Source organism: Zootoca vivipara, chromosome 17, assembly GCF_963506605.1.
Source record: "Zootoca vivipara chromosome 17, rZooViv1.1, whole genome shotgun sequence".
NCBI classification, from domain to species: Eukaryota; Metazoa; Chordata; class Lepidosauria; order Squamata; family Lacertidae; genus Zootoca; species Zootoca vivipara.
The window spans coordinates 4,236,898-4,264,253 of record NC_083292.1 but is presented as its reverse complement, the minus strand read 5'-3'; the positions used below and the strand labels follow the sequence as shown (position 1 = coordinate 4,264,253).

General features: G+C 45.4%; 1 protein-coding gene across 2 annotated transcripts in view; it reads right to left on the bottom strand.

Moving 5' to 3' along the window:
* The window catches only part of ABCB9 (ATP binding cassette subfamily B member 9), a 41,884-nt gene extending 14,876 nt beyond the window's left edge, over nucleotides 1-27,008 (bottom strand). The window contains exons 1-5 of one of the 2 annotated variants that reach the window (XM_035099079.2): nucleotides 26,606-27,008; nucleotides 14,935-15,675; nucleotides 12,493-12,607; nucleotides 10,568-10,698; nucleotides 1,268-1,473 (exon numbers count right to left, since the gene is read on the bottom strand). In XM_035099079.2, the coding sequence (XP_034954970.1) occupies nucleotides 1,268-1,473; nucleotides 10,568-10,698; nucleotides 12,493-12,607; nucleotides 14,935-15,556 (1,074 nt within the window). In that variant the 5' untranslated portion in view covers nucleotides 15,557-15,675; nucleotides 26,606-27,008. Of the gene's footprint in view, nucleotides 1-1,267; nucleotides 1,474-10,567; nucleotides 10,699-12,492; nucleotides 12,608-14,934; nucleotides 16,574-26,605 lie in introns of those variants that run through there. The other variant, XM_060269354.1, reaches the window with a different exon arrangement.
* Between the last annotated feature and the right edge of the window lie 348 nt (nucleotides 27,009-27,356).

Here is a 27,356-nt window from a genome sequence, read left to right as displayed (position 1 = left end):
TAGCTGTTATGCCCTCCTTTTAAAAGGAGATGGCTGGGGGAGAGAGCCTGCCATGAAAATGCAACAGCATTACTACAGAGATAACGTATGTACAGTATAGTCTTTGGAAGTGAGTCTCCCTGCCCCAAAGACACAGCCCTAGGACTTCCTCTCTAGAGACAGCTCTAATTTCTTTTCAAGTCATCTGAGAAGGTAAGACGACCTGCAGCTGCCTTATGCCTCTTCCCCACTTGCTTTGGCAAGAGAGATTGCAATTCCGTTCCACAGCGAGGACAAGGCAGGCAGCTGGACAACAGCACTGCCAAGGCCAAGAAATAAAATAAAAACCCCCACGGGACCTCTGCAAGGCCTTCCTCCTTCAGAATTTTATGAACAGCAGCACTGTACATCTCTGTTGCTTCTCTGCAGCTCCTTTTTACATTGGTATTACAGAAGCCATGAAAACAAGGTGCATGGCTTGGACTATATAGGACCGAAATTGTACGTGCAATATTGGAGAAGAAAATCAGAAATCCGTGCACTATCAGCCTTTTTGAATTCAGAAGATAAAATGCATGAGCATGAAGATTTATTTTTTTTAATGTTTTCTTTTCTTTTGATGATTAGTTTTTGTGGTTAAAAATGGAAGAAAAAGTATATGAGAGAGAGAGACACTCAAGAGATGGTGTGTGAAAATACAGTGGTACCTCTACTTACGAATGTTTCTACTTACGAATGGAGCTCCGTCCGCCATCTTGGATGTGGTTTAGATAGGATTTTTCCTACTTACGAATTTTTAGATAGGGTTGCTTCTACTTACGAATTTTTTCTCCCAATGCATTCCTATGGGATTCGACTTACAAGTTTTTTCAACTTAGGAATGTGCATTCAGAACGCATTAAATTCGTAAGTAGAGGTACCACTGTAGGAGAGTTCTCAGAAACTGCTCAGAACAGTCTCTGCCAGGAGATTGCTAAGGACCCACCAGATTTGCTGTGGGAAAGGATGTTAGCTCAGTGGTTAAAGTATCTGCTTTGCATGCCAAAGGTCTGAGGTTCAATCCCTAGCATCTCTAGGTGGGGCTGGCAATGTCCCCTGTCTGAAATCCTGGAGAGCCAATGCCAGTCAGTGTCCTGAGGTAGACGGAGCAATGACCTGACTTGGTAGAAGGGCAGCTTCCTACAGTATGTGCCTGTGTCCCCAAAGCAGAACTCCCACAGGCAAACAGACAGACAAGCTTTGAGAATGAGCTCTGGGGTCAGGCTTAAAAGCTACAGATAACACTAACCTTGTAGTACTTCCCGTAAAGATCTGACATGAGCATGATTATGGGGAATCCCATGAAGGTTACCAGGGAGAGCTGCCATGAGAGGCTGAACATGAAAACTATCACCCCCGTGGCCTTGACCATATTGCGCAGGAAGATGTTGATGTTCTGCGAGACCAGGTCACTCACAATCGTCGTGTCCGACGTCAGCCGGGAAATAATGTCACCTGAGAGAGAAAGAAAGAGAATGAGAACAGAAGCAATGTGTGTAGAGCTGGAGGGTGCTGGGCAGGGGGCAAAATAGGGTTTCTCTGCTCACAGAGAGAACTCTGCCTATTTGTTGAAATATGCACATTCTCTATTAATTATTATTATTAAAAAAAATAAAGTGCTACAGTTTAAGGTCCTAATGTGCAATTCTGGGAAATATTTGAAAAATGTTCTATGGGTATCAAGCATGCAAAGCAATTTTCTTTTCTTTTTTTTAAAAAAGATCAAATCAAAATGCAATAAATAATTATGAAATACAGCAATAAAATTAGCAAATAGCAATAGCTGTAACAACAACAATAAAAACCCAGCCAATCAATTACATTTTCTTTAAAAGAAGAAACAGAAAACAGAACTTGACCCCACTTACAGTCTGGACTGAAATCCAAACCAGAGCCTGTTCCAGCTGGTCTGCCATCCTTGTACAGGGCCAACGACCACAAATTGCCACATATGAAGGTCACAGAGGAAGGGGCCGTAGTTCAGTGTTAGAGGATCTGCTTTGCATGCAGAAGGACCCAAGTTCAGTCCCTGACATCTCCAGGCACAGACTTCCTTGTCTGAAACTCTGGAGAGCTGCTGCCAGTCAGAGTGGAGATTACTGAGCTAGTGGGCCAGTGGTCTAGCTAGGATAGGACCACTTCTCAGGCAATCTACCAAGAGTTACAAGCTGGGGGTTTCTCACAAAATAAACCCAATGGTTTCTCCCACTCCAAACTGTTTTCACAAAGGCTGACTGATCTGGCCCCTCAAGGAAATATTTCTGGCTCTCACACTGATTTTGGCAGCAGCAAAAAAGGTGGGGGGGGGGAATTCAGTATGAATGCAAATTGTCCCATTCACACCCCGCATGTGTGTCCTGTACATGTGAGTATATAAGAGTGTGTGTGTGTAAGAGTATGGTTCTAGCATGTGGCCCCCAGAAGTCGGGCCAATGATGAATGTGGCTCTTGGACCCCAAAATGGCTGGGCATTCCTACTTTACTTGGAAAAAAATGGATCATCCAAAGTGGGATGTGCTTGACTAATTGGGCTAAAGTCAGGTTCTGGCCACCTCCACTCCCAAGAAGGAAACCTACGCCGTTGAGAGATGAGTGTCTACCAAAGAGGAAGGGACATAGTGCATAATTCTAGGTGTGTGATTGTGCAGTTTCTCAATATACCCTGATTCACTGGGAAGTGCTAATCATTTTTCTGCATCTGCAACACAGAAGTACAACCAAAGATTACAATAAACCCTTCCCTAAATGGTTCTTTGACTTGCAGAGGTGCTATGAATATGGTTACACACAGGGCCTCTGTGCCCTTTAACTGAGCCCCAGTTCATCATTTGCTTCCTGCTGCAGATCTGAGAAATTCAGCAAGCGCTCTCTCTCTCTTTCTCCGGAAGGCAAGGAGCCAAGAATATTGTGGTGCTGTCTGGTCAGAGAAAAGCTTGCTGCCAGAACCCTCAACACAGAGGGCAGACCACAGAGAGGCTGAAACACACCCTTAACTCAAAAACCCTTTAGGCCAGGATCCAAAAAAACTGTGCAGCTAGTTGCATCTATGCAAGTGGTGTGTGAGTGTGTGTGTTTCTTTAACAGTGACCTCCCCTCTATGTCATGAGGCAAATCCCTTTTAAACCAAGAGGAGATCCAAAAGTAGTTTTTGATACAGCATAGTGTGCAGGAGGGAGTGGCTAGATCCTAGACAAAATCGCAAAGAAGAGTTTGTTCCAAACCCATATTTGCACCTTGAGCATTTACATCCAGAGGCCAATGTTCAGATTGCTTCAAGGAACATATGAAGCTCTTCAAGCAGGAACATCAGTTCGTTTATTGTCAATGCAGCATATATTGTCAATACAGACTGGCAGTGGCTCTCCAGGTTTTCAGACAGGGACTTCCAGCCCTAACCTGGAGTTGCTGGGGATTCCACCTGCAGCCTTTTGCATGCAAAGGAAGTGCTCCACCACAACTGGAGTACCTCTACAGACTGCTATAATGCTGTAAGATGCATTTGGCTGGATCAATACATTGATCCATTGATACGGCCAGTGTTTTTTTCTTCTAAAAAATTGTTTGTTATTGTTTAGTCGTGTCTTACTCTTCGTGACAACATGGACCAGAGCACGCCAGGCACTCCTGTCTTGCACTGCCTCCCACAGTTTGGTCAAACTCATGTTTGTAGCTTCGAGAACATTGTCCAACCATCTCGTCATCTGTCGTCCCCTTCTCCTTGTGCCCTCAATCTTTCCCAGCATCAGGGTCTTTTCCAGGGAGTCTTCTCTTCTCATGAGGTGGCCAAAGTATTGGAGCCTCAGCTTCAGGATCTGTCCTTCCAGTGAGCACTCAGGGCAGATTTCCTTCAGAATGGATAGGCTTGATCTTCTTGCAGTCCATGGGACTCTCAAGAGTCTCCTCCAGCACCATAATTCAAAAGCATCAATTCTTCAGCAATCGGCCTTCTTTATGATCTCACTTCCATACATCACTACTAGGAAAACCATAGCTTTAACTATACGGACCTTTGTTGGCAAGGTGATGTCTCTGCTTTTTAAGATGCTGTCTAGGTTTGTCATTGCTTTTCTCCCAACAAGCAGGCATCTTTTAATTTCGTGACTGCTGTCACCATCTGCAGTGATCATGGAACCCAAGAAAGTAAAATCTCTCACTGCCTCCATTTCTTCTCATATTTGCCAGGAGGTGACGGGACCAGTGGCCATGATCTTGGTTTTTTTTGATGTTGAGCTTCAGACCATATTTTGCTCTCTCTTCTTTCACCCTCATTAAAAGGTTATTTAATTCCTCCTCACTTTCTGCTATCAAGGTTGTGTCATCAGCATATCTAAAGTTGTTGATATTTCTTCCAGCAATCTTGATTCCGGCTTAGGATTCATCCAGTCCAGCCTTTCGCATGATGAATTCTGCATATAAGTTAAATAAGCAGGGAGACAATATACAGCCTTTTCATACTCCTTTCCCAATTTTGAACCAATCAGGTATTTCATATCCAGTTCTAACTGTAGCTTCTTGTCCCACATAGAGATTTCTCAGGAGACAGATGAGATGATCAGGCACTCCCATTTCTTTAAGAACTTGCCATAGTTTGCTGTGGTCGACACAGTCAAATGCTTTTGCGTAGTCAATGAAGCAGAAGTAGATGTTTTTCTGGAACTCTCTAGCTTTCTCCATAATCCAGCACATGTTTGCAATTTGGACTCTGGTTCCTCTGCCCCTTCGAAATCCAGCTTGCACTTCTGGGAGTTCTTGGTCCACATACTGCTTAAGTCTGCATTGTAGAATTTTAAGCATAACCTTGCTAGCGTGTGAAATGAGCACAATTGTGTGGTAGTTGGAGCATTCTTTGACACTGCCCTTCTTTGGGATTGGGATGTAGACTGATCTTCTCCAATCCTCTGGCCACAGCTGAGCTTTCCAAACTTGCTGGCATATTGAGTGTAGCACCTTAACAGCACCATCTTTTAAAATTTTAAATAGTTCAGCTGGAATATCATCACTTCCACTGGCGTTATTATTTGCAGTGCTTTCTAAGGCCCATTTGACTTCACTCTCCAGGATGTCTGGCTCAATGTCAGCAACCACACTACCTGGGTTGTACGAGACCTCCAAATCTTTCTGGTATAATTTCTCTGTGTATTCTTGCCACCTCTTCTTTGTCTCCTGCTTCTGTTAGGTCTTTTCCACTTTTGTCCTTTATTATGGTAATCTTTGTACGAAATGTTCCTTTCATACCTCCAATTTTCTTGAACAGATCTCTAGTTTTTCCCATTCTGTTGTTTTCCTCTATTTCTTTGCATTGCTCGTTTAAGAAGGCCCTCTTGTCTCTCCTTGCTATTTTTTGGAAATCTGCATTCAATTTCCTGTATCTTTCACTATCTCCCTCACATTTTGCTTGCCTTCTCTCCCCTGCTATTTGTAAGGCCTCATTGGACATCCACTTTGCTTTCTCGGATTTCCTTTTCATTGGATGGTTTTTGTTGTTGCCTCCTGTATAATGTTACGAGCCTCCATCCATAGTTCTTCAGGCACTCTGTCCACCAAATCTAAATCCTTAAACCTGTTCCTCACTTCCACTGTGTATTCATAAGGGATTTGATTTAGATTGTGTCTTACTAGCCCAGTGGATTTTCCTACTTTCTTCAGTTTAAGCTGGAATTTTGCTATAAGAAGCTGGTGATCTGAGCCACAGTCAGCTCCAGGTCTTGTTTTTGCTGACTGTATAGAGCTTCTCCATCTTTGGCTGCAGAGAATATAATCAATCTGATTTCGATGCTGCCCATCTGGTGATGTCCATGTGTAGAGTCGTCTCTTGTGTTGTTGGAAAAGAGTGTTTGTGATGACCAGCTTGTTCTCTTGACAGAACTCTATTAGCCTTTGCCCTGCTTCGTTTTGAACTCCAAGGCCAAACTTGCCAGTTGTTCTTTCCTTCTATCTCTTGATTCCCTACTTTAGCATTCCAATCCCCTATAATGAGAAGAACATCCTTCTTTGGCAGTGTTTCCCAACCAGTGTGCCTCCAGATGTTTTGGGACTACAACTCCCATCATTCCTGACCACTGGTCTTGCTAGCTAGGGATGATGGGAGTTGTAGTCCCAAAACATCTGGAGGCACACTGGTTGGGAAACACTGTTCTTTGGTGTCATTTCCAGAAGGTGTTGTAAGTCTTCATAGAATTGATCAATTTCACTTTCTTCAGCACCGGTAGTTTGTGCATAAACTTGGATTACTGTGATGTTATCAAGATCATTCTATCATTTTTGAGATTGCATCCCAGTACAGCTTTCGCCACTCTTTTGTTGACTATGAGGGCCACTCCATTTCTTCTATGGGATTCTTGCCCACAGTAGTAGATATGATGGTCATCCGAACTGAATTCGCCTATTCCCGTCCATTTTAGTTCACTGATGCCCAGGATGTCAATATTTATTCTTGCCATCTCATTTTTGACCACATCCAGCTTACCATTATACATGGATCTTACATTCCAGATTCCTATGCAATATTTTTCTTTACAGCGTTGGACTTTCCTTTCGCTTCCAGGCATATCCACAACTGAGCGACCTTTCGGCTTTGGCCCTGATGCTTCATCAGCTCTGAATCTACTTGTACTCGTCCTCCACTCTTCCTCAGTAGCATGTTGGACGCCTTCCGACCTGAGGGGCTCATCTTCCAGCGTCATAACTTTTATATGCCTATTGTCTTTGTCCATGGAGTTTTCTTGGCCAAATACTGGAGTGGCTTGCCAGTTCCTTCTCCAGGTGGATCACATTTAGTCTAAACTCTCAGCTATGATCTTGTCCGTCTTGGGTGGCCCTGCACGGCATAGCTCATAGCTTCTCTTAGTTATTCAAGCCCCTTCGCCACAACAAGGCAGTGATCCATGAAGGAATTGATCCATAAAAAAGTGATGCATAAAAAATTGTTTAGGGGTGACTCAAGAAAATCACCATTTTATAGTTCAAATCAGGAAAAATAAACACAGTAAATGGACAAAACTGCAAAGATTCACAAAATGTTTAGGGGTATGCATACCCCTGCGTACCCCCAGAAAAAAGCACCAGATACGGCAGAGCATGATGCCTGCAGCAGGAAAAATACATAGTGGGCTCTCCAGGCTTCCTTAAGTGGCTCTGCTCACCCCGCTTGTTACCACCTGCCCTCTCCCCAATCCCTACATGTTGCGTCATGTTTCTTTCATCCATCAAATCCTACTTGAAGCTCAGTTCTGCCGTGAAGCCCTTGGGCCCCACCCTCAGCCAGAGTGGAACCTAGCCATGTGTACCTGCATTTCCACATGCCAGTGCCATTAGCAATGCGTATCCCGCTCCTTCCTTCTCTTCATTGTTCTCTCACACCGTCATCGCCTAGTTCAGGGCGGTTCAACTTCTGATACCAAGTAGGCCGCAAGAATACTTCGACTCGGAATCCGTGGGCCACACACTGCCTTGCCTATGCACTGGGAGGGGTGAGCGAGCCCAAAATTTGACATCCCCACCAGCCCTCACATTGCCTTCCTAAGCTGGCTAAGCAAGGTGCAGGCTTGGGAAAGGAGGCACCGAGCTCTGGCAGGGTCTGGGAGCTCTCCTTCCCAAAGCTGGGAAAACACTAAATAGGCTTTGGGAAGGAGGAAAGAGAACTCTAGGACCTGTCAGAGCCCTCGCGCCTCCTTCCAGAAGCCTAGTAGTGCCTTATCTGGTTTTGGAAAGGCAGTGCAAGGGTGTGTGTGGACATCAAATGTTGCCAAGGATTTCTGAAAAGGCCTCAGGGTCAGGCCTCGTGTTGGACCACCTCGATTTAGATCATGAGCTTCTCAACGCAGCGAGGGGGCGGGGCTTATGGTTCTTTGGAAAAACATTCAAATTAATACGCATTTCAAATTCTTGAGCACTTGAGCAACGGGTCTTTGAGCACATTCCTATCAGCCTCAGTTCCCTTGCATCTTCTTAACTTTTAGAGTGAGGCCAGCTGCTCTATTTACGCTGTGGACTACCATAGAGTAGGAGAGCTAGGAACACATGTGTACATAAAAATAGATACCCTCCCTTTTTTCTTGTTCCTGGAGCTCTAAAAAAGGAAGTCCCCCCCCCCCCCTGAATGTAAACTTTACCTTTATGGCAGGCTAGTTTTTATGCATGCACACATTAATTTCATGCAGGCAAGCAAGGAGCATTTTCAGAGTTCAATGTTAGATCCCAGCCAGGCAAAAACACTCAGATTACAAAGCGGGGGTCTGGGAGGGGAGTAGCCTTGGGGGGGGGGTGGATTCCAAGAGGGGCTGAGGTTCCCTGGTCCTCCTCTAGGGGGTTGATTGAGAAACAGTGATGCAATGAGTCAGTGTGCCTGGCTGTTAACCAGAAGGTTGGTGGTTTGAGGCCACCTAGGGACTGCTGTGGGCAGGATTCCTGCACTGCAGGTTGTTGGCCTAGATGACCCTCAGGGTCTCTTCCAACTCTATAATTCTATTCAACAGCCTGAGAAGCTTCCTTAAGCCACAGTTCTGCAAGGATGAGAGGGAAACAAAAATTTTGCACTGGTATTGTATAGATTTGTGGAACCTCACATCAACAGGAAGTAGCTGCTATTCTCAGAGCCACCAAACAGACTCTTGGGCTGGGGGTATTTTATAGGAGGTCTTGTTGTTGTTGTTATTAATAATATTAATTAATTGCTACCAAGGAGTGTGTTGGAGTCTCCTTCTTTGGAGGTCTTTAAGCAGAGGCTTGACAGGCATATGCCAAGAATGCTTTGATGGTGTTTCCTGCTTGGCAGGGGGTTGGACTAGATGGCCCTTGTGGTCTCTTCCAACTCTATGATTCTAATTTTTGTATCTTTATTTTAGATCTTATTATAATGATTCCTGTGAAAATTGTTCAGTTTGCTTGTGTGCTTTTTAATTCATTTATTATGACTACCGGTACTTTTGATGTTTGCAAATATGTCATTTCCTTCATGTTGTAAATCTGAGCATGGTTTGAACTACGGAAAGGAGGTGTACAGATAAAATGATGGCTGTAAAATGGGAATAATGAGTTGCTGCAAGTACTAAATGTCTGTTCTGGACACAATTAAGTGGCACTGATAAGCAATCAATATTGCTGTTTCCTTGTGGATTATATAAAACACTTATAATTTGTTTTTTTCCGGTGTTCAAAGTGTGTGTGGGGGGAAAATACTTAAAAACAATTGCAGTACAAAAGAGAAAAGAATGATTTTTAAAAGATGCCAAAGCCTATTAAATTCAACCAGTGCCTGCTGAAGTAAAAGGGGAAAGGTGTGGAGCTTGTGGCCCTCCAGGTGTTGCTGAACTACATTTCCCATAATCCCTAACCACTGGCCATGCTGTTTTGCGCTGCTGCCTTAAAATAGTTTCAGAGTGAAGTGAGAAGGTGTTTGTTTCTGGTCACTCCAAAACAAAGGCCTTGCTTCCCTTTAAGTCACAGCTATCACAGTCAAAATCTCTCCAGTGAGGCCATATGGAGTGGAGGCTTGATCATCTGAGCATAATGCCCACAAACTTGTGGGATTACCAGTAAAAAACACAAATGCATGATTATCTCACTACGAGAAGCCAAGCTACAGGGAACCAGACAGAGGGCCTTCTCGGTAGTGGCACATGCCCTGTGGAACACCCTCCCACCAGATGTCAAAGAGAAAATCAACTACCAGACTTTTAGAAGACATCTGAAGGCAGCCCTGTTTAGGGAAGCTTTCAATGTTTAATAGATTATTGCATTTTAATGTTCTGTTGGAAGCCGCCCAGAGTGGCTGGGGAAACTCAGCCAGACGGGCGGCGTATAAATAATAAATTGTTGTTGTTGTTGTTGTTGTTGTTACCACCAGACAGGCACATGAGGGGCTGACAGTCATAGAGTTCTTAAATCAATATAGAAAAGACTGTATGAGATCACTTCCTTAATGTTTTTGTGGGAATTTCTAACAAAGGAGATATTTCGTACGTCTTTTTTGCCTGAGTGCGCTCTCTCTCTCTCTCTTTCTTTCAAGCCAGCAATATGAGCAGACATACATGCCTTGGCTCTGCTCAGAACCCAGACTCCATTTAGAAAAGTAATTTTGTATTTTGTAACTAAGAAGTGTTTTAACCTGCATACTACTGTGGTGTATTTCCTGCCTGCACTGAAATGTAAGTAAACCTTTTTGTTTTTACTAAAATATGTGTTTTCATTCTCAGCAATGGGGACAAGGAGAGGAGAGGTCAGCAGACTACAAATAAACAGGGATAAAATGTGTAATTGCCTAATTCCTAGTTCCAATAAGCTGCAAAAGTGCACAAGTGGTTCCCATAGCCTGTTTACTCTCATATTTCTCCCACATACATGGGGCAGGAGGTTTAAATTTAAATTTACAGATTTAATCCTCCATCCATCTCCCTCACAGCTGACACAGGGGGAGGTCGTCCTTCAGACCCCCAGTTTAAAGCCTCCCCCACCCCAATAGTTATACTGGAGATATTCCCTGCTGTGTAATTCTACATGTCTCCATTTCCTGACATGAAAAGATCTCACAGCACAGATAAAAGAAACCCACCGGTAAGGTTTTCATCAAAGAAACTCATTTCCTGAGAGACCAGCGACCGGAACAGACTGTTGCGTAGCCGAATGTTCAGCCTAGCAAACACGAGGGTGAAGACTCCGCCCCGGATACCTGCGGCAAATGAACTGATTGCAGATAAGAGACGTTATAGGACAGACAGACACCGACACACGAACCCTCAGCCCAGTCCTACCATGCAAGAGGAAGGAGCCAAGGCAGAACCTGAGGACAGGCCCAGCCAATGTGGGTGCCCTCCAGATGTTGCTGGCTCCAATTCCCATCAACCCTGACCTGGGACTGATGGCAGCCATGGTCCAGCGACATCTGGAGGGCGGCACGTTGGCCACTCTTGTCATGGGACACAGGAGCACCAAGTGCTTCAGAGACTCTGACGGCCACCCCGAGAGTAACATTTCATTGTACTTGCTCAATATCTAGAGTGAGCCAGCAGTCTAGATCTGGCCTAGAAGCCGCTTCCTCTGCCTTCTGGAATCCCTATGAAATTTTGGTCAAGAGATGGTGGATGTTTCGTTATAAAAGCTTTCAAGTTGTGAAGGAGAAGGGCAGCTGTGTCCTTACAGATGTTACCGGTAGGTAGCCATGTTGGTCTGAGTCAAAGCAAAATAAAAAAATTCATTCAGTAGCACCTTAAAGACCAACTAAGTTTTTATTTTGGTATGAGCTCATACCAAAATAAAAACTTAGTTGGTCTTTAAGGCAGTGTTTCTCAACCTTTTTTGGGCCAAGGCACACTTGTTCCATGAAAAAAATCACGAGGCACACCACCATTAAAAAAGTTAAAAAATTTAACTCTGTGCCGCCCTATATTGACTATATAATTATGACTGTAAGAAACACTTGCCAATTGCTGTGTTGGTTGCAATCTCCTGTAATAAGGCTTCACAAGCCGCTGATTTCTCTGCCAGCACAATCCTTTGCTCAGCAAGTTTCAGGTTGAGCTCATCCAGCCAGCTTCTTTAAGTTTGTCTAACCACCCTCCCGTGGTGGTGGCTGTTGAGAGCTGCGCTCGCCCCGCGTCGTGACCCGGCCGGCTTCCTTTCCGGTGGGTTAGTGCTGGTTATTGGCGGCCGCCAGGCACGTGACAATGCAAATCGCCCTTCTCGTCGCCGCACGTCAGCCAGCGTCTCGCGGCACACTAGTGTGCCGCGGAACAGCAGTTGAGAAACGCTGCTTTAAGGTGCTACTGAAGGAATTTTTTTATTTTGCTCACAGATGTTGTTGGACTTCAGCCCCAGCCAGTCTGGTCAGTGCAGTAGAATTATTTTGGTTTTTTAAAAAATGAAGTGCCGGTACTCATATATTGATAAATGTTTTGTGGGTGTGATCACAAAATGGCAGCCATGGGCAGCAAAAAAAGTCATTGAGAGACATGCATGCAACATGCGATTCCTATCCAGAGTGTGTGAGAGGAGTTAAAATGAAAAGGGAAGTGGAATATGGACCCTTATTTTTAAAGGTACGCAAATCAGTGTCTTCTGAGCTGCTGGCTTATGTGAACATCTTTCCCAGGGTGCCTCAGTCTCTACACCAAACGTAGTCAATGCTCTCAACGTGCCATTGGGTCACTTCCTCCATCATCCTTGGCCACTGGCCATTGCCACTGGGGTTGGTGGAAGTTGCAGCCCAACAATATCTGCAGGGCACCAAAATGGTTACCACAGCTAAGAAAGGAATTTCCTTTTTAAGAAGAAGAATTATGGGACTAAATGGAATAGGATCCTCTCTGCAAGTTAAAAAGATGAAGAAGAAGCAGGGAATGGATTCCTATACTCAGGCCCCAACTATATGGAAGATAACCCCACTACGTCACATTATGCAGCATTGAAACATGGCAAGATTTCCCAGCCCGCCTGTGGATCAGTTATGCCAGTTTGGTCCAACTACTCAAGTAAGGCTACCTTCCTATGGCCAGAAGGGCCATGATGACCACCGCTGTGGAGAACTGCTCCATACTCTTCTGGATAACTATTCCATCAATGGCCCGGCCAGTGTAGTATGGAAGGAATGTCTCTCCTGTTGGAGGGGATGACAAGGCAGATTAAAGGCAAAAACCCAAGAAGGATTTAAAGACAAGAATCCCTGTTGTTATCTTCAAACACATTTGGCCCCTTGCTGTCTTTCCCAAGCCCTGAAAAGGAAGAGCAGCAGGGGCCCAAGGGCCACATTAAAACAGAGGCAACGTTTGAGGGGCTGCATTCTTGTGATGCGTCCGACCAAAGGTAAAAGTGGGAAGGGTGGCACATTTGAATCTTACCTCTGTATAGCAGGCTAATATTTTTAAAAAATGTTTTAACTTGGGGAGGAATTCAGTGTTTTGCTAAGGTGATTCCATCAGGGCAAGCATTTCGCTTTGCAAGACGGAGCAACCCCCCCCCTCTCCTCCTCCTGCATGCTTTTGTTGGGGTTCTCCCAACCCCCCAAAGTCAAATTTGGGGGCACAGAGGGTGTGCTGGGGGAGGAGAGGTGGAAGCAGTGCTTCCGCTAACAGGATTCAGTTGAAGCCCACCCTTTTATTTGTACTGATTATTTTGTAAGTTTACTTTGTAAACAGCTTAGGGGTCTTGCTCGCAATTAAACAGTATACACATAATGATTAAACCCTTAGACTATAAATATAAAATTCCAACTGTACAAAAAGCAGAGATTTACGTTCACACAAACCACTGTCCAGGCAAGCAAATTGCATTATTGTGGTTCAAGGGCACCTTCTAGCCACACAGAGCGACACTTGAGGATGCAATCATGAGGCCAGTGAGGGATGTGGCCTGCAAGAGGGACACAGGATGGGCAAAGCCCTAAGGGCTTTGGGTCTGAGCTGCCACAACCCTGACATTTACTTGCACCTGCCAGGGTGATGTTGTGGCCAAGAGCAGGCACCCCCAAACTTCGGCCCTCCAGATGTTTTGGACTACAGTTCCCATCATCCCTGACCACTGGTCCTGTTTGCTAGGGATCATGGGAGCTGTAGGCAAAAACATCTGGAGGGCCGCAGTTTGGGGATGCCTGGCCAAGAGCATTGGACAGGGGACCTGGTAGAGAAGCGTTCAGACCTCAACTAAGACATGAAGCTCACTGGGTGCCCATGGGCCTGCCTGTCACAATCTCTCAGCCCAACCTCATCCTCACAGTGTGGCTTAGGAGGATAAAACAGGAACAGCTTCACACGGTATCTTGAGCTCGTTGGAGGAGGAGGATATAAACACAGTAAGAAGCCACCTGCCTGCAGTGGATATACAACTGGAAAGTATTATTAGGGGAAGGGCCATAACTCAGTGATAGAGAAACCACTTGGCATCCCTGGCACCTCTAGGCAGAGATGGCCATGTCCCCTGTCAGTAACACTGGAGAACCTTTGCCAGTCCAGACCTCCCTATTTGGCCCTTGGACTCCTCCCAGGCCACACTCCCTCCTCTGGTTGTTTTCCCTGGCTGGGATTTATTCTTGAACTGCAAAAGTGCCTCTTGCTTGCTGGACTGGAAAAATGTATGGACCAGAATCTCTCACTTTTACGTGGCTGAACTATAGCCAACTGTACAAAGTTAGCAGTCTGTCCATTGCCTCTGTAAGTCTGTCCCTGAGGGAATGCGGCCCTCAGGCTCCCCACCCCTGGAGCTCATCCATACTTCTGCTCGTCCCATGCCTAGAAAGCAAGGGGCTGAGAGGTTTTCCGCTTGTCCTGCGCTTGCTAAGCAAGGGCACAAGCAGTCTTCTGTTTGCTTCGCCACTTTCCCTGGGAAAACCCACCCTTTAGCAAACGGGTTGAATCGGAGTAAACCTCAATCCATGGAAAACCCAATTGGCATTTGCTACAATTCAGCGGTAAAATTGGGTTTCCTGAGGGGAAAATGGCAGGACAAGTGGAAGTCTGAATGTAGACAACAATGTAGACAACAATGGTGTAGACAACAATGAAGTAAAGGTAAAGGGACCCTTGACCATTAGGTCCAGTCGCGGACGACTCTGGGGTCGTGGCGCTCATCTCGCTTTACTGGCCAAGGGAGCCGGCATACAGCTTCCGGGTCATGTGCCCAGCATGACTAAGCTGCTTCTGGCGAACCAGAGCAGCGCACGGAAACACCGTTTACCTTCCCGCCGAAGCGGTACCTATTTTTCTACTGGCACTACGTGCTTTTGAACTGCTAGGTTGGCAGGAGCTGGGACTGAACAACGGGAGCTCACCCTGTCGCAGGGATTCGAACCGCCGACCTGCTGATTGGCGAGCCCTAGGCTATGTGGTTTAACCACAGCGCCACCTGTGTCCTGAACAATGAAGTAGATGGGCCAATGATCCAACTCCGTATAAGACAGCTTTCTATAGTCTCACCAAGGGATGTACTCACCTAAAGCAGCCACTAAGAGGAAGAAAAAGGCCACTATAAGGAAGTGAACATCTGGTTTGGTGTAAGACAACAGCTTACAAATGGTGGCTGCTGATGCCTCCTCTTTCTTTTCCTGGGCACCAGGCAAACTTGGATCCCCAATTTCTTCTGCTTCAGTCCTAGATTCAGAATTTACTCCCAGAGTCTCCCTGGCAGGTCTCACCAAAGAAAGCATCTGCCACAAGGAGAAGGTGGCTGCAAGGGATAAGTATGTCCAGGCAAACAAACCCCAAAACCAGGGGTCTTTGATGGTCTTCCTCACCTCCGAGTAGAGCAGCAGCTTGACCAGGGTGTAAATCCCCACCGCAAGGCAGACAAGTGTGATAAAGATCCGGGATCCTTTCAAGCGCTTGGGACCATAGTTGGTGTTTCTCGCGACCCCAATGGCAGCACCCAAAAGCACACAACTCCGGTACAGGCAGGCCCCCCAGATGTCCAGCATGGAGTTGAATATGTTGAAGTGCTTCAGATCCTGAAGGAGGCTGCCACCACTGCGGCTGTGTTTGTACAGCAAGGTGGTCACCGTCACATCCAGGCCTGTGAAGGCCAGAGTGCCGACCACTGCTTTCCAGGCGTGCATCATTCGGATGGTCCTGGCGTGAGGTAGAGGCAGAGAAACAGCTGGAGACCGCTGGGAAGGGGAAGGAAGAACAGAAAGCCTCCTAGTCGAGGGTCAAAGCAAACATGTTTGACCAGCCCTTTCTGAAAGAGAGAAAACAACATGCAGGCACAATGGAAGGTGGCACAGGGGGATTTCGGGCTGTATCACCCTCTCCAGCCACTGTGGGAAGAAGATACTGCTTTATGGCAATGTGGTGGATTAGGAAATGTCTACAACCTATTTGAGTTCAATAGGCCTTATTTCTAAGGAGACATGGTTAGGACTGCGCTGTGAGTTTATCGACTCAACATGAGTTGTATCTGAGTAAACATGCTTTGGATTCCACTCCATGGCTGAAAAAGAGCTTCGTGTTTTATAGAATATAAGGATATTTTTTTAAAAATTGAGGTTATAGATAAAATTGAATGGTGATAATTAGAGAATAAATTTTAATTAATGTGAAAACTGCTTTATGATTAATTGAAATAGGGAGTCAATGAGGGGGGAACCGGGGAAGTCTATAATGTTATGAAGATTTTACAAGATTATTAGATATATATATATATTCCTCTTTTTTGTCTTTTTCTTTTCCTGTGTTTTTTTCTTTTTTCCCTTTTTTGTATTTTGTTAATGTATTGTTTTTTCATGTGTATAAAATGAATAAAGATGAATTTAAAAAGAAAAAAGAAAAGAAAAAGAGCTTTGTGTTTCTTCTCACAACACACACAGCAGATGGAGGTCCACATTTTCCACAAGTTGCTGGTAGAGTAAAGTGGCTTCCCAGAAAAGGGAGGCTCAGAAAACCAATCTCTGCAATCCTCTGAAGTAGAGGTTATGCTTTGGGATCAGGCTGTGTGCAGAGGTTCTGTTACAGTAAGATATGCTGAATTTTTCAACTTTCAAATTCCAAAAATGAGGGGTTCTAAAAAGTTTTTACATGACTTGGGAATTTGAAATATATTTTGGTTAAATTAATATAATTTAGTTTTGCTTGGTAAGTGAAGTGTGTGTAAAATTACATAAAAATGATTGCCAAGTACTTGCAGTTATATTATTTATTAATATTACTTATTATTATTATTATTATTATTATTATTATTATTATTATTATTATTTAGCATTATCTGACATTTTCAAAGGTAAAATAAAAATTTGTTGCTTTTCCGAAAGTAGTTTATGTGCTTCTTCATCTAACAGAGACTTACCAAGCTAAATGTTGTTGTTGTTTTTTAAACACCAAGGTAAATGTTTTCAAATCACAAAAATAATACCCCCTGCGTCCCATTCCCCATGATTCACTATCCTGTCCTAGTACAGCTGCCTCACAATTCTTCAGGGATGCATAAATTCATGGTTAGCAGGCTATGTTACGGTAATAAGTGAAGGGGCACAGATTTTAAAAAAGGATTAAAGATCATAAACATCCCCTTTATTGCCAATAACAATTAATTCTGTAGCAGATAAAGCATTCCAGTCCACAATAAAAATAACCAGGGCCCTGAGGGATTTGACATCTTTCCGCAGGGCCTGCAAGACGGAGCTGTTCTGCCTGGCCTTTGGGCTGGACCCAGTCTGACCCCTATGTTTTCCTCCCTGTGGTTTTGATTTGGGCTATTTTAAAATGAGGCTGCATTTTAAAAAATGAAAATCTTAAATTGTATCTTAACCTGTATTTAATTAATTAGTTTTTTTTCTTTTATGTCTTATTGTAATTTTATTGTGGCAGCCGCACTGAGCCCGGTTTTGACTGGGAAGGGCAGGGTATAAATAAAATTTTATTATTATTATTATTATTATTTATTATTATTATTATTATCATCATCATCAGTAGTAGTAGTACATGTGGAATGGTACAGTTCCTCTCTGGGGTAGTTATGGTTTTTAAAGTCATACTGTATAAGCATTTTTTCAAAAGGATTGCAGATATCCGCATAACTCAATATCCCAATCATCACCACCCCACTAAAATATCCTGCTCTGTTAAGTTTGGCTGGCACAGGTGCCGTTTCCCCAGCGGTGGAAGAGAAGCAAGCAGCAACTCTGGCCAGGTGAGATTTGACAAGGCTCCCACCTATTGCGAAAATCAACAGGGGAGGGGACCACCCCTCACTGGCCCTGCCATTGCTCCGGACCTGCCAGTAAAAGACCAGGTGTGAATAACTTCTCTTATCAATGCTAGGTGTCAACATTTTCAATTTTTTAAACGGAAACAAACACTTCACCCAGGTTACCTGATGCTCCCCTTATCTTTCAGGGGGTGCTAGTTGGGTAGACTTTTAATGCCAAAATGTGCTGAAATGCCTGCCTGGCGACCAAGTCCTGCCATTTCCATCTACTTACAAGAAACCCTAAAACTTTTGAACACTGAAGAGAGGAGAACTCAGGATAACAGACCTTTTCCCCTTCCAGGCCTCCTGACTGTTGCCATGGAGATAGAACCGGGAAAGTGGGTTGGTTCCTTCCTGAGCAGATTTAAAAAACTAAACAAGATGGAGAGCCGTTTTGCTGGAAAATGTGGCAACACCTGTCCTGAAACGGGTCCCCCTTCGATACAACAGCGACAGGGAACCAGTGGTCCTCCAGATCTTGTTGGGACTCACAACTCCCATTGGCCCTGCTGGAAGGCCGCCACAGGCTCCTCATCACTAGCATAAGAGAGACTAGAAACCACACTCCAGCATGGAAGGAAGGAGCACAGAAGAGAGAGGCGGTGGGCAGCTGGAATAACTCTTGGGGGAGCAGCTGTGCTAATCTGCTGCAGAAAAAGGCAATTTTTGAAAAGGCAGCAGGGGCTTTTGCGGACAAACAGCAGGATGCTTCTGTCAGATTAATGAAAGGTTCTCCTCAGCTGGTAGAGGCATTTAAGTTACTGTATATATTTATTTGCATGCTGCTGAATGCCCAAATAGGCTTCTAAGTGGTTTTAACAAAGTATTTAGAAGTATACAAAGTATATACAGTAGGGGGTGAGGGCAGGAAAGGTCCTTTTCTCTGGCATGCCTCTGGCCCCATCTCTTTGTAGTTTTAGGTAGCTGGTTAAGACGTACGGTATATTCTTAAGACTCCCTGGAAAAGACCCTGATGTTGGGAAAGATGGAGGGCACAAGGAGAAGGGGACGACAGAGGACGAGATGGTTGGACAGTGTTCTCGAAGCCACCAACATGAGTTTGACCAAACTGTGGGAGGCAGTGGAAGACAGGAGTGCTTGGCGTGCTCTGGTCCATGGGGTCACGAAGAGTCGGACACGACTAAATGACTAAACAACAACATATTCTTCAGCAGCTATTGGCAGCTGTTCTTTAGTCATTGGTTATGTGTTTTTAAGGATTATGTGATTTTATGTATGGAGGGGGCCAAAAGACTACAAAGAAGTATAGTCTGCATCATAAGAGCAGAAATGTCAGACTGCACCTCTCTCTTTCATTCATGCTTATTGGGGCTCCCTCTTTTACACTCCCTCCTCCTCTAAACCCACATACATGCTAAGGTAAGGTAAAGGTAAAGGACCCCTAGATGGTTAAGTCCAGTCAAACCTGACTATGGGGTTGCGGCACTCATTTCACTTTCAGGCTGAGGGAGCCAGTGTTTGTCCATAGACAGCTTTCCGGGTCATGTGGCCAGCAGGACTAAACCACTTCTGGCGCAATGGGACACCATGACAGAAGCCAGAGCGCATGGAAATGCCGTTTACCTTCCTGCCACAGTGGTACCTATTTATCTACTTGCACTAGTGTGGTTTCAAACTGCTAGATTATCAGAAGCCGAGACAGAGTAACAGGAGCTCACCCCGTTGCATGGATTCGAACCGCTGACCTTCTGATTGGCAAGCCCAAGAGGCTAACAATAATACTAACAATAATACACCTGGTGTTTGCTGCATCCTTTTTAAACATCCTTTTTAAAGGCCTGCAAAAAAATATGCTACTCACCCCACAAAAAAACCTCCTTAAGCTCTTTTGAATTAGACATTTTTGTCTCCAAAACAACAGCCACTACACACCCTCCTCCCACCTAAATCACAACATTTTAGCACAGTTGTGCTAAAGGGGGGTGGGCAGAGGATTTTCTGCATGTAACAGTGTCCCCTGCTGGTAAAATGCACACATGGATGCAGTATTCTTTCCCGCTCAAGTATCCTACCTTCAAGGACTCCTTCCTACTTAAGACCAGTGTGCTGAAGAATCTCTCCATATGTGTCATCACACCGGATTCTGGGATATGCTGCTGTAGTGGTCATAACAAGGATGCCCCTCTGAATGTTGTTAGACTCCAACTCCCATCAGTCCCAGCCAGTGTGGCCAATGATCAGGTATGATGGAAGTTGTTGTTCAACAACATCTGGAAGGCTATAGGCTCCCCATCTCTGGGTTAGGGGGCTGGACTAGGACTGGGGAGATCCAGGATCTCTGGGTGACTTAGCCCAGGCACCATTTCACAGCCCAATCTATTAGCTCACACCGCACCGATTTTTTTATTGATAAGAAATACTCTGGAAAACAAAAAGCACTTGATTTATAACGTGGAACACATCAACTTTATAATATGATCATGGGGCATCTAGAAAGTATAGAAAAATGTAGCTATATTAGAACATGAATCATTCCCCAAATACAATTATAAACAAGCCTCTTACCTATGTACTTTATGTATACAAACATAATGAAAGGTATGAACTTGTTTTTGCCGGGTAATCTCTCTCTCATACATGCACACACACACACACACACACACACACACACACACACACGGTCTAATTTGATATAAAGAAACTCTCATCCCCTCATCAACACCAAGAAGCCTCTTTCTTTTCTGTTCTTTCATATTTGTCAGAGTTGAAAATCCCTGTTCACAACAATATGTCATGGAGAACTCTAGAAGAATAGCCAGTTATTCTCCAGGTCTCTGTTTCTGGGCACATATGCAGAGAGCAATTATGGATCACAACTAGGAGTGTCCTCAGCACCACTTGATGCTTTTGCTCTCATTTTGAAAAAGATATCTATCCATATTCTGCTTTTTTTTTAAAAAAAATGCTATGCTATGCTATACTATACTGTATTGCAATGTTTCAATGTTTCTTTGATTGTGCTTGAATATTCCCACCACACTTGCCACCCTCTCCTGCCACACCAGTGTGGCGCACCACACTCTTTGAGAACCACTGCTCTAGACCAGGCACCCCCAAACTGCGGCCCTCCAGATGTTTTGGCCTACAACTTCCATGATCCCTAGCTAACAAGACCAGTAGTCAGGGGAGATGGGAATTGTAGTCCAAAACATCTGGAAGGCCGAAGTTTGGGGATGCCTGCTCTAGACACACACAACCCAGACTTCTTGGAGAAAAGGTGAATTACAAATGAATTCAATAAATTAAAAAATGTTCTAGGGTGAGTCAGGCCACAGAGATGTTGCTGCCTGTTGCTGTTCCAATGAAAAGAGAATGACCCAAATGCACAAATCACTCTCCTTGCAGCTTCACATTACAGATGAAACTGTCCAGTTTTCTAGTTGACAAACTCCTTATCAATAAGGATGGCCTCGGTCCAGTATACCTGAAGGAGCATCTCCTCCCCCATCGTTCTGCCCGGACACTGAGGTCCAGCGCCGAGGGTCTTCTGGTGGTTCCCTCGCTACGAGAAGCCAAGTTACAGGGAACGACGCAGAGGGCCTTCTCGGTAGTGGCACCCACCCTGTGGAATGCCCTCCCACCAGAGGTCAAAGAGAACAACAACTACCAGACCTTTAGAAGGCATCTCAAGGCAGCCCTGTTCAGGGAAGCTTTTAATGTCTGATGGATTTCTGGATTTTGATATTTTGTTGGAAGCAGCCCAGAGTGGCTGGGGGAACTCGGCCAGATGGGCGGGGTATAAATAATAAAGAGCAGATCTTTCCTCTTTTCTCTCACACTTAGGAACAAATGCCTCTTCTAAGATGCCACCTGCACAGATCATCCAAAAATGGAGTGGGGAGGAGCAAGATTCTCACTTCAGACTGGTTGTTTTCACCCATATGCAAATTTAAGCAATCAATTAACTAGCACACACTAGGGCTGTGGACCAGATTTGACCAAGGCCTGAGTCGAATAGGTCTCAGGCGATTTGCGCATGCACAGATACAGGTCACTGCAAGTCAGGTTGAATGAGCCAGAGCAACTTGTGGCAATCAGGGCATCAGGCAGGACAGAGAGGCAGTGTGGAAAAACTAAGCAGAAAGGCGGGGTCACTGCCTCTTCCAAGGTGAAGGTAGGATCAGCGCCGTGGTTCACCTTCCCACTGTCACGGTCCGGTCGGCGGGCGGTTGAAGCCCTGACTGGGGATGTCAGGACCAGAGGCAAGATGGTGATGTAGAAGCAGGAACAGGTGCAGGGCTGAGGGTCCAGCAGCAGGCAGTCGCAGGGTCAAGGAGCAAGGCAGAGGCGAAGGTCTGGGAGTCAAGGAGCAAGGCGTCAGCAAGGGTTCAAGGAGCAAGAGGTCAGGGGCAACCAGGCAGGGTTAGCGTTGCTGTGGCAAAGAGCTGAAGGGAAATGCTGAGCTTTTATCCCTCCCAGCTCCTGCCACCAGGTGCAGTGAGGTATCAAGTGGCCTCACCTGAGTGACCACTCCTTGCTTCTCCAGCACAAGCTGAGGCAGGCCCCAGTCCTGCAAAGCACTACAGGCCCCAGAGCCTGACTCCTGCCCATACTCCTGACACCCGCCTGATACCCCCCAGGACTAATGTCTTCACGGAACAGCTTTCGAGCAGAGAGATCAGTCCTGTGGGGTGTGAGACTGCTTTGCAGGCAGCTTTTCTACATTGGACTCTTCTTGCTTATCAGCTAGTAAGCAGAAGGATCCCACCCTGTGTGATGTTGGCCGCATCACCTAGGGGTTATATTTTTATTACATATGCATCTGACCCTACCTTCACAGAATTCAAAGGTACACATGATCCTCTCCTTCCAATTTTATCCTCACAACCCCCCTGTGAGATTAGACTGAATTTGCCTGGCACTATATCCCAGCCTTCCCCTGCCTGGCTGGTGCCCTCCAGATGTTTTGGCCCATGTCTCCCACCATCCCTGATTAGCTGCGCTGGCTCAGGCTGATAAGGGTTGTAGTGCAAAACACCTGGAGAGAGTACCAGGCTGGGGGAGGCTGCTCTGACCATTACCCATCTCTTGACTCTCCATTAAGTTTCCTGAATGTCTGGGCTTCTTTCTCTCTTCCACCCCTGCAAAAAACATCCGTTTTTATTTTAGCTGCAGTGAAGAAAACCTACCAACATCACACCCTTGAGCTTTGTCTCTCTCAGCGTAACAGATCAGTTGCCCTTTAGGCAGCATATTTGAGGTGTCATGTTGCCATTTTTTTGCTCAGGTTGTAGAATCAAGAACCCTCATCAATATATTTTAACTTCTTTAGTCAAATACAAGGACTGGAGAAATGAGGAAGGGTGGGGGTAATGCTTCAAGGGGTACAAAATGAATTCTAAAACACACTCACATATGCACACAGCAGTGTAAACTCTTGAGGACTGCTATTTATGACACGGCACATATTTCAGGCATATTATTATTATTATTATTATTATTATTATTATTATTATTATTATTGCTGGCCTTAGTCTTTTTACAGAGAAAAACAAGGCTTATTGAAACCCATCATTTTACAAAAATAGTGCAATCCACAAAACGTTTACAGTTTTGCAAATTCTCTTATTCAGAATTTGAAGCCTACCATAACCACTTTGATAGCATCTTATCCTCAATGTCTGAAGGCCGGATGAGTTACTTAGTGGTAAAGGGCAGAACCCTACACATGCTCAGAAATACCTTATTGCCATCATATAATCCAGGACTGAATCTGGACTCTCATATCTTGGAACATACCGTATGAAATAATCAAAATTACACCAATTTCTTGAAAAGAATAAAATCCTAATTATTCAAACACAAAAGAATGAGTATGGCGCCACCCCCACCCCAAAGCAGAGCTGCTTTGCTGTTAACATCTACATAACAGACAACTATTAATCTGCTCAATGTTTTACCATCACTGCAGCTTCAAAACCAGGAAACGGTTTAGCTGTTTTAAAATCTTTGATTATACACACACAAACACAAATTTGGGGTGTATGTGTTTGTCATCAAATTATGGTGGAAAGGCTCACTAGATCTAGAATATGTTTTCACCAAACTTCTGGTCCAACCAATTAAGCTTGTTAACAGCATAATAAACATTGATCAACTCAGCTAAATACCCAGAGGAATCTGCCAAGTCATCCCACTGAAGATAAATCTACAGGGGGAAAAGAGTCAAATACGATCTTCCTGCAGAAAATCCTAATGAAGCCCAATGATTCTACCAGCTCCATTTGCCGGTAACACTCATCTGCTAGAGCTGCTCTCCTTTTAATATACTCCTTACAGGCAATTAAATGTTGTCTGATTTTTATTGTGGCATTGCTCAGTTTGGAAAATATATGTGCACTAGCTGTCCCGGCCACACATTGCTGTGGCTCATCCCTGTGACTCCCCCCACCCTGTCCCGACCCATGACCTATTCTGTTCCCTTCCCCCCCGGCTCATCCCTGTGACTCCCTCAACTCTGTCCCGACCTATGCCCTATTCTGCCCCCTCCCCCCCACCCCCAGGTCATCCCTGTGACTGGCCACACCCTGTCCCAACCCATGACCTATCCTGCCCTCACCCCCTGGCTCATCCCTGTGATTGGCCCCACCCTGTCCCCCTCGCAAACCCCTGTGGCCTGGCCAGTTCCCCCGCATTGGTGTTGTTTTCTGTTAAACGCCCATATTCAGTTGGTTGGAATGTTCTGTTGTGATAGTATGCAGCCAATGGCAGCAGGTGAGGTGTATGTTCCTTTGACGTCCACTGGAGGGCGTTATGTTTGGTTTTTTTGAGAAAATTCCATTTTTACCTGCCAAAAGTTTGCCACGTGTGGAATCTAAGGTTATGTTGGCACTTGCGTATTGGTACTGGACACTGTGTCCGAATTTGAATGCAATTGGTCAAGCGGTTTCCGAGAAAAGTGGAAAGTCCCAAACATGGACCCTTTACATTTTTATATACTGTACGTATATAGAAGATTATCCACAGTCTGCTAGGGACAGTCCTTAGCTCAGTAAAACACATTGCCTTTCACGCAGAAACTCCCAGAATCGATCCCTGGCTTCTCCAGATAAAAGGATCCAATAGCAGGTATTGTGGAAGACCCCTCTCTGTGCCAGGAGGGAGTCATTGGAGCTGACAGTCAAATGGCGGAGATGGGAAATTAACCTGCCCTGAGTTGCTAATAAGGCAGTTTCCTGTGGCCTTTATGCAGCACCCTGGCAGCTAAGGGGCCAAACACTTTGCAAAAGGATTCAAAACATAACAGAGGATGGGAGAAACTCAGCCAGAGTAAGCATCTCCATGGAAAAATAAAAATACTTTTCTAGAGGAGAAAGGTGGTGAATGACTTGCAGATAAAAGGCTGAAAGGGGTTGGGTACTTGAGGTCATCTTCAATCACACAGATGTCCCATAGAATAGATGATGGAGCAACTTTGGTTTCTGGTGCTGCAGAGGGCAAGACCAGCACCCAATGGATTCAAAATATAGAAAAGGGATTTAGACTCAGTATTAGAAAGAGCTTCCTGATGGCAGAAGCTGACCAACAGTGAAGTAGGTTGCCCTGGAGGATTATTAAAACCTGGGACCCCAAAGTTCATATTGCTTGTGTCTTTTTGCAAACGCTCAGTCATTTTGCAAATGAAAGGCACTTTGGCATTCCTATTCCCAAATGTCTGGGGGCAGCTGTGACGTACCAGCAGCAAAGGTGAAATCACTCTGCACACGTCTGGAAGTTCCAGTTTTGGACTCTAAATCAATGGTGTTTCTTTCCCACCTTTGCAATACAGCAAAATGTTCACCTCTAACATACAGCCTGCAACTTATGTTCCAGGGATTGCACCTGAAGCCAAAATCACATACCGGTATAGTCAAAACCCACCGGGTTCAATGGCAGGTGGGAATGCCAAAGTCATTTCCCCCATATCCCCGCTCCCCCCTTTTTTTAAAAAAAAGTCATGCATATAAAGCTGGGTGTGCATGAGTTAAATGCTCCTAAATTGTGGGCTTACTGTAGTCTGCATGAAAGTATCCCCGTCTTCATCCTCGCAATAAACATGCAAGTCAGGGGAGGTCAAGAGACAACAATTATGTCCACAGAGCTTCAATTTAAGCAGATATAAATCCAATTTAAGGGAAGGAACCATGGCACAATAGGAGTCTGCTATACGTGGCAGGTTCAATCCCTAACGTCTGTGTTAATTTTGTTTAAGGGTCCCAGGTAACAAGCATTGGGAGAAGCCCCTTTCTGCCTGGGTCAGTTGCTGCCAGCGAGAGTAAGAGGCTATGGAATATTCTGTGTTGCTGACTTCAGGGCAAGTGTCTGGGGTCCCGCTCCGTGGAACACAGCCGGGCTGCTGACTTGCCACATTTTGGGAAGGTAAGCAATACACACTCAGATAGGGCTTTCCTCGGAGTAGACATGGCTGGTCTTGCTTGCCCTGTGAGATTTCTCAACTCTATCACTGGGAGCAATGGTCCGACAAGGGGAACAAGGCAGCACCAGACCTTTCAGCATGTCTTGAACTCGGACCAGCCTGCCTGGTCCTCCTGGGCCAACTGTCCTCTTCGCCCCCGGGCTCGAAGGGCTCAGCTGCGGCTCTGCTTACTCAGACTACGCTCGGAGTCGAATCCCGGAGGAGGAAAAGGCCGGTTTCTGGTATCTGGTTGCGAAGGCAGCGTAGCATTAAGCGCTGCCTTGCACTTGCGTCAGGGGGAGAGGAGGGTGGAATGAAATGGAAAGCAGGTTTCCAGGGATGGGACCACCCCAGGGCTTTGGGTGCGGGAGAGAGATCAGGACCGGGAGGAAAAGGAGCCACATCCCCTCCCGAAGCTCCCCAGGGAGGCGAGGAAGGACCCGGCCACCCGCTGCACGCCTGCCTGCAACGCCGAGCTAGGGAGCGAGAGGAAGGCGCGGCTCTTACCTGCAGACCAAAGCAGCGCGCAGGATCCTCGCTGCGAAGGAGGAGAGCGAAAGCAGCGGGACCGGCCGGCGGCGGCTTCGAGACTCTCCAGGACAAGGTCGGAAGTGGGCGGGGCGTTCCTGGGACTGCATCATCAGGCCACGCCTCCTCCCACCTTTGCAGCTGGTAATCTTGTCAATTCATAGAAGGGATCCCCCAGGATCATCAAGTCCATGCTGAAGCTGTTTTCAGTCGCCTCCATCTCATAGAATCTTAGAATTGTAAAGTTGGAAGGGACCCCAAGGGCCATCCCGTCCAACCCCCTGCAATGCAGGAATCTCAGCTAAAGCATCCATGACAGATGGCCATCCAACATCTGCTTAAAAACCTCCAGATCTGAACGGCCTTCCTTTTTCTTGTCAATAATGTGTTCAGTCTCACTGTCATTCTCATCAAACCACTCCTGGTGTTTCTTGGTTTGGTATCCAATAGTTTGTTCACAGGCTGCAATGATGGAAGTTTTTACGTTGGTCCAGTGTTCCTCAATGCAGGGAACTCCGAAAGCAGATGGTCCTTAAGAGTCGTTTGGAAGCAGTCCCGCTTAATGGGATCTTGAAGGGCTTGAGTGTTCATTTTGTGCCTTAGTTTCCTTCCTAGGTATAATCTTGATAGCCATTGTGGAACGTATTAATCGGTTATCTGTCCAGCAGTCATCGACATCATAGCTCTGGTAAGGAGCACATCACACGATCCTCTGCTCAGACAATTACAT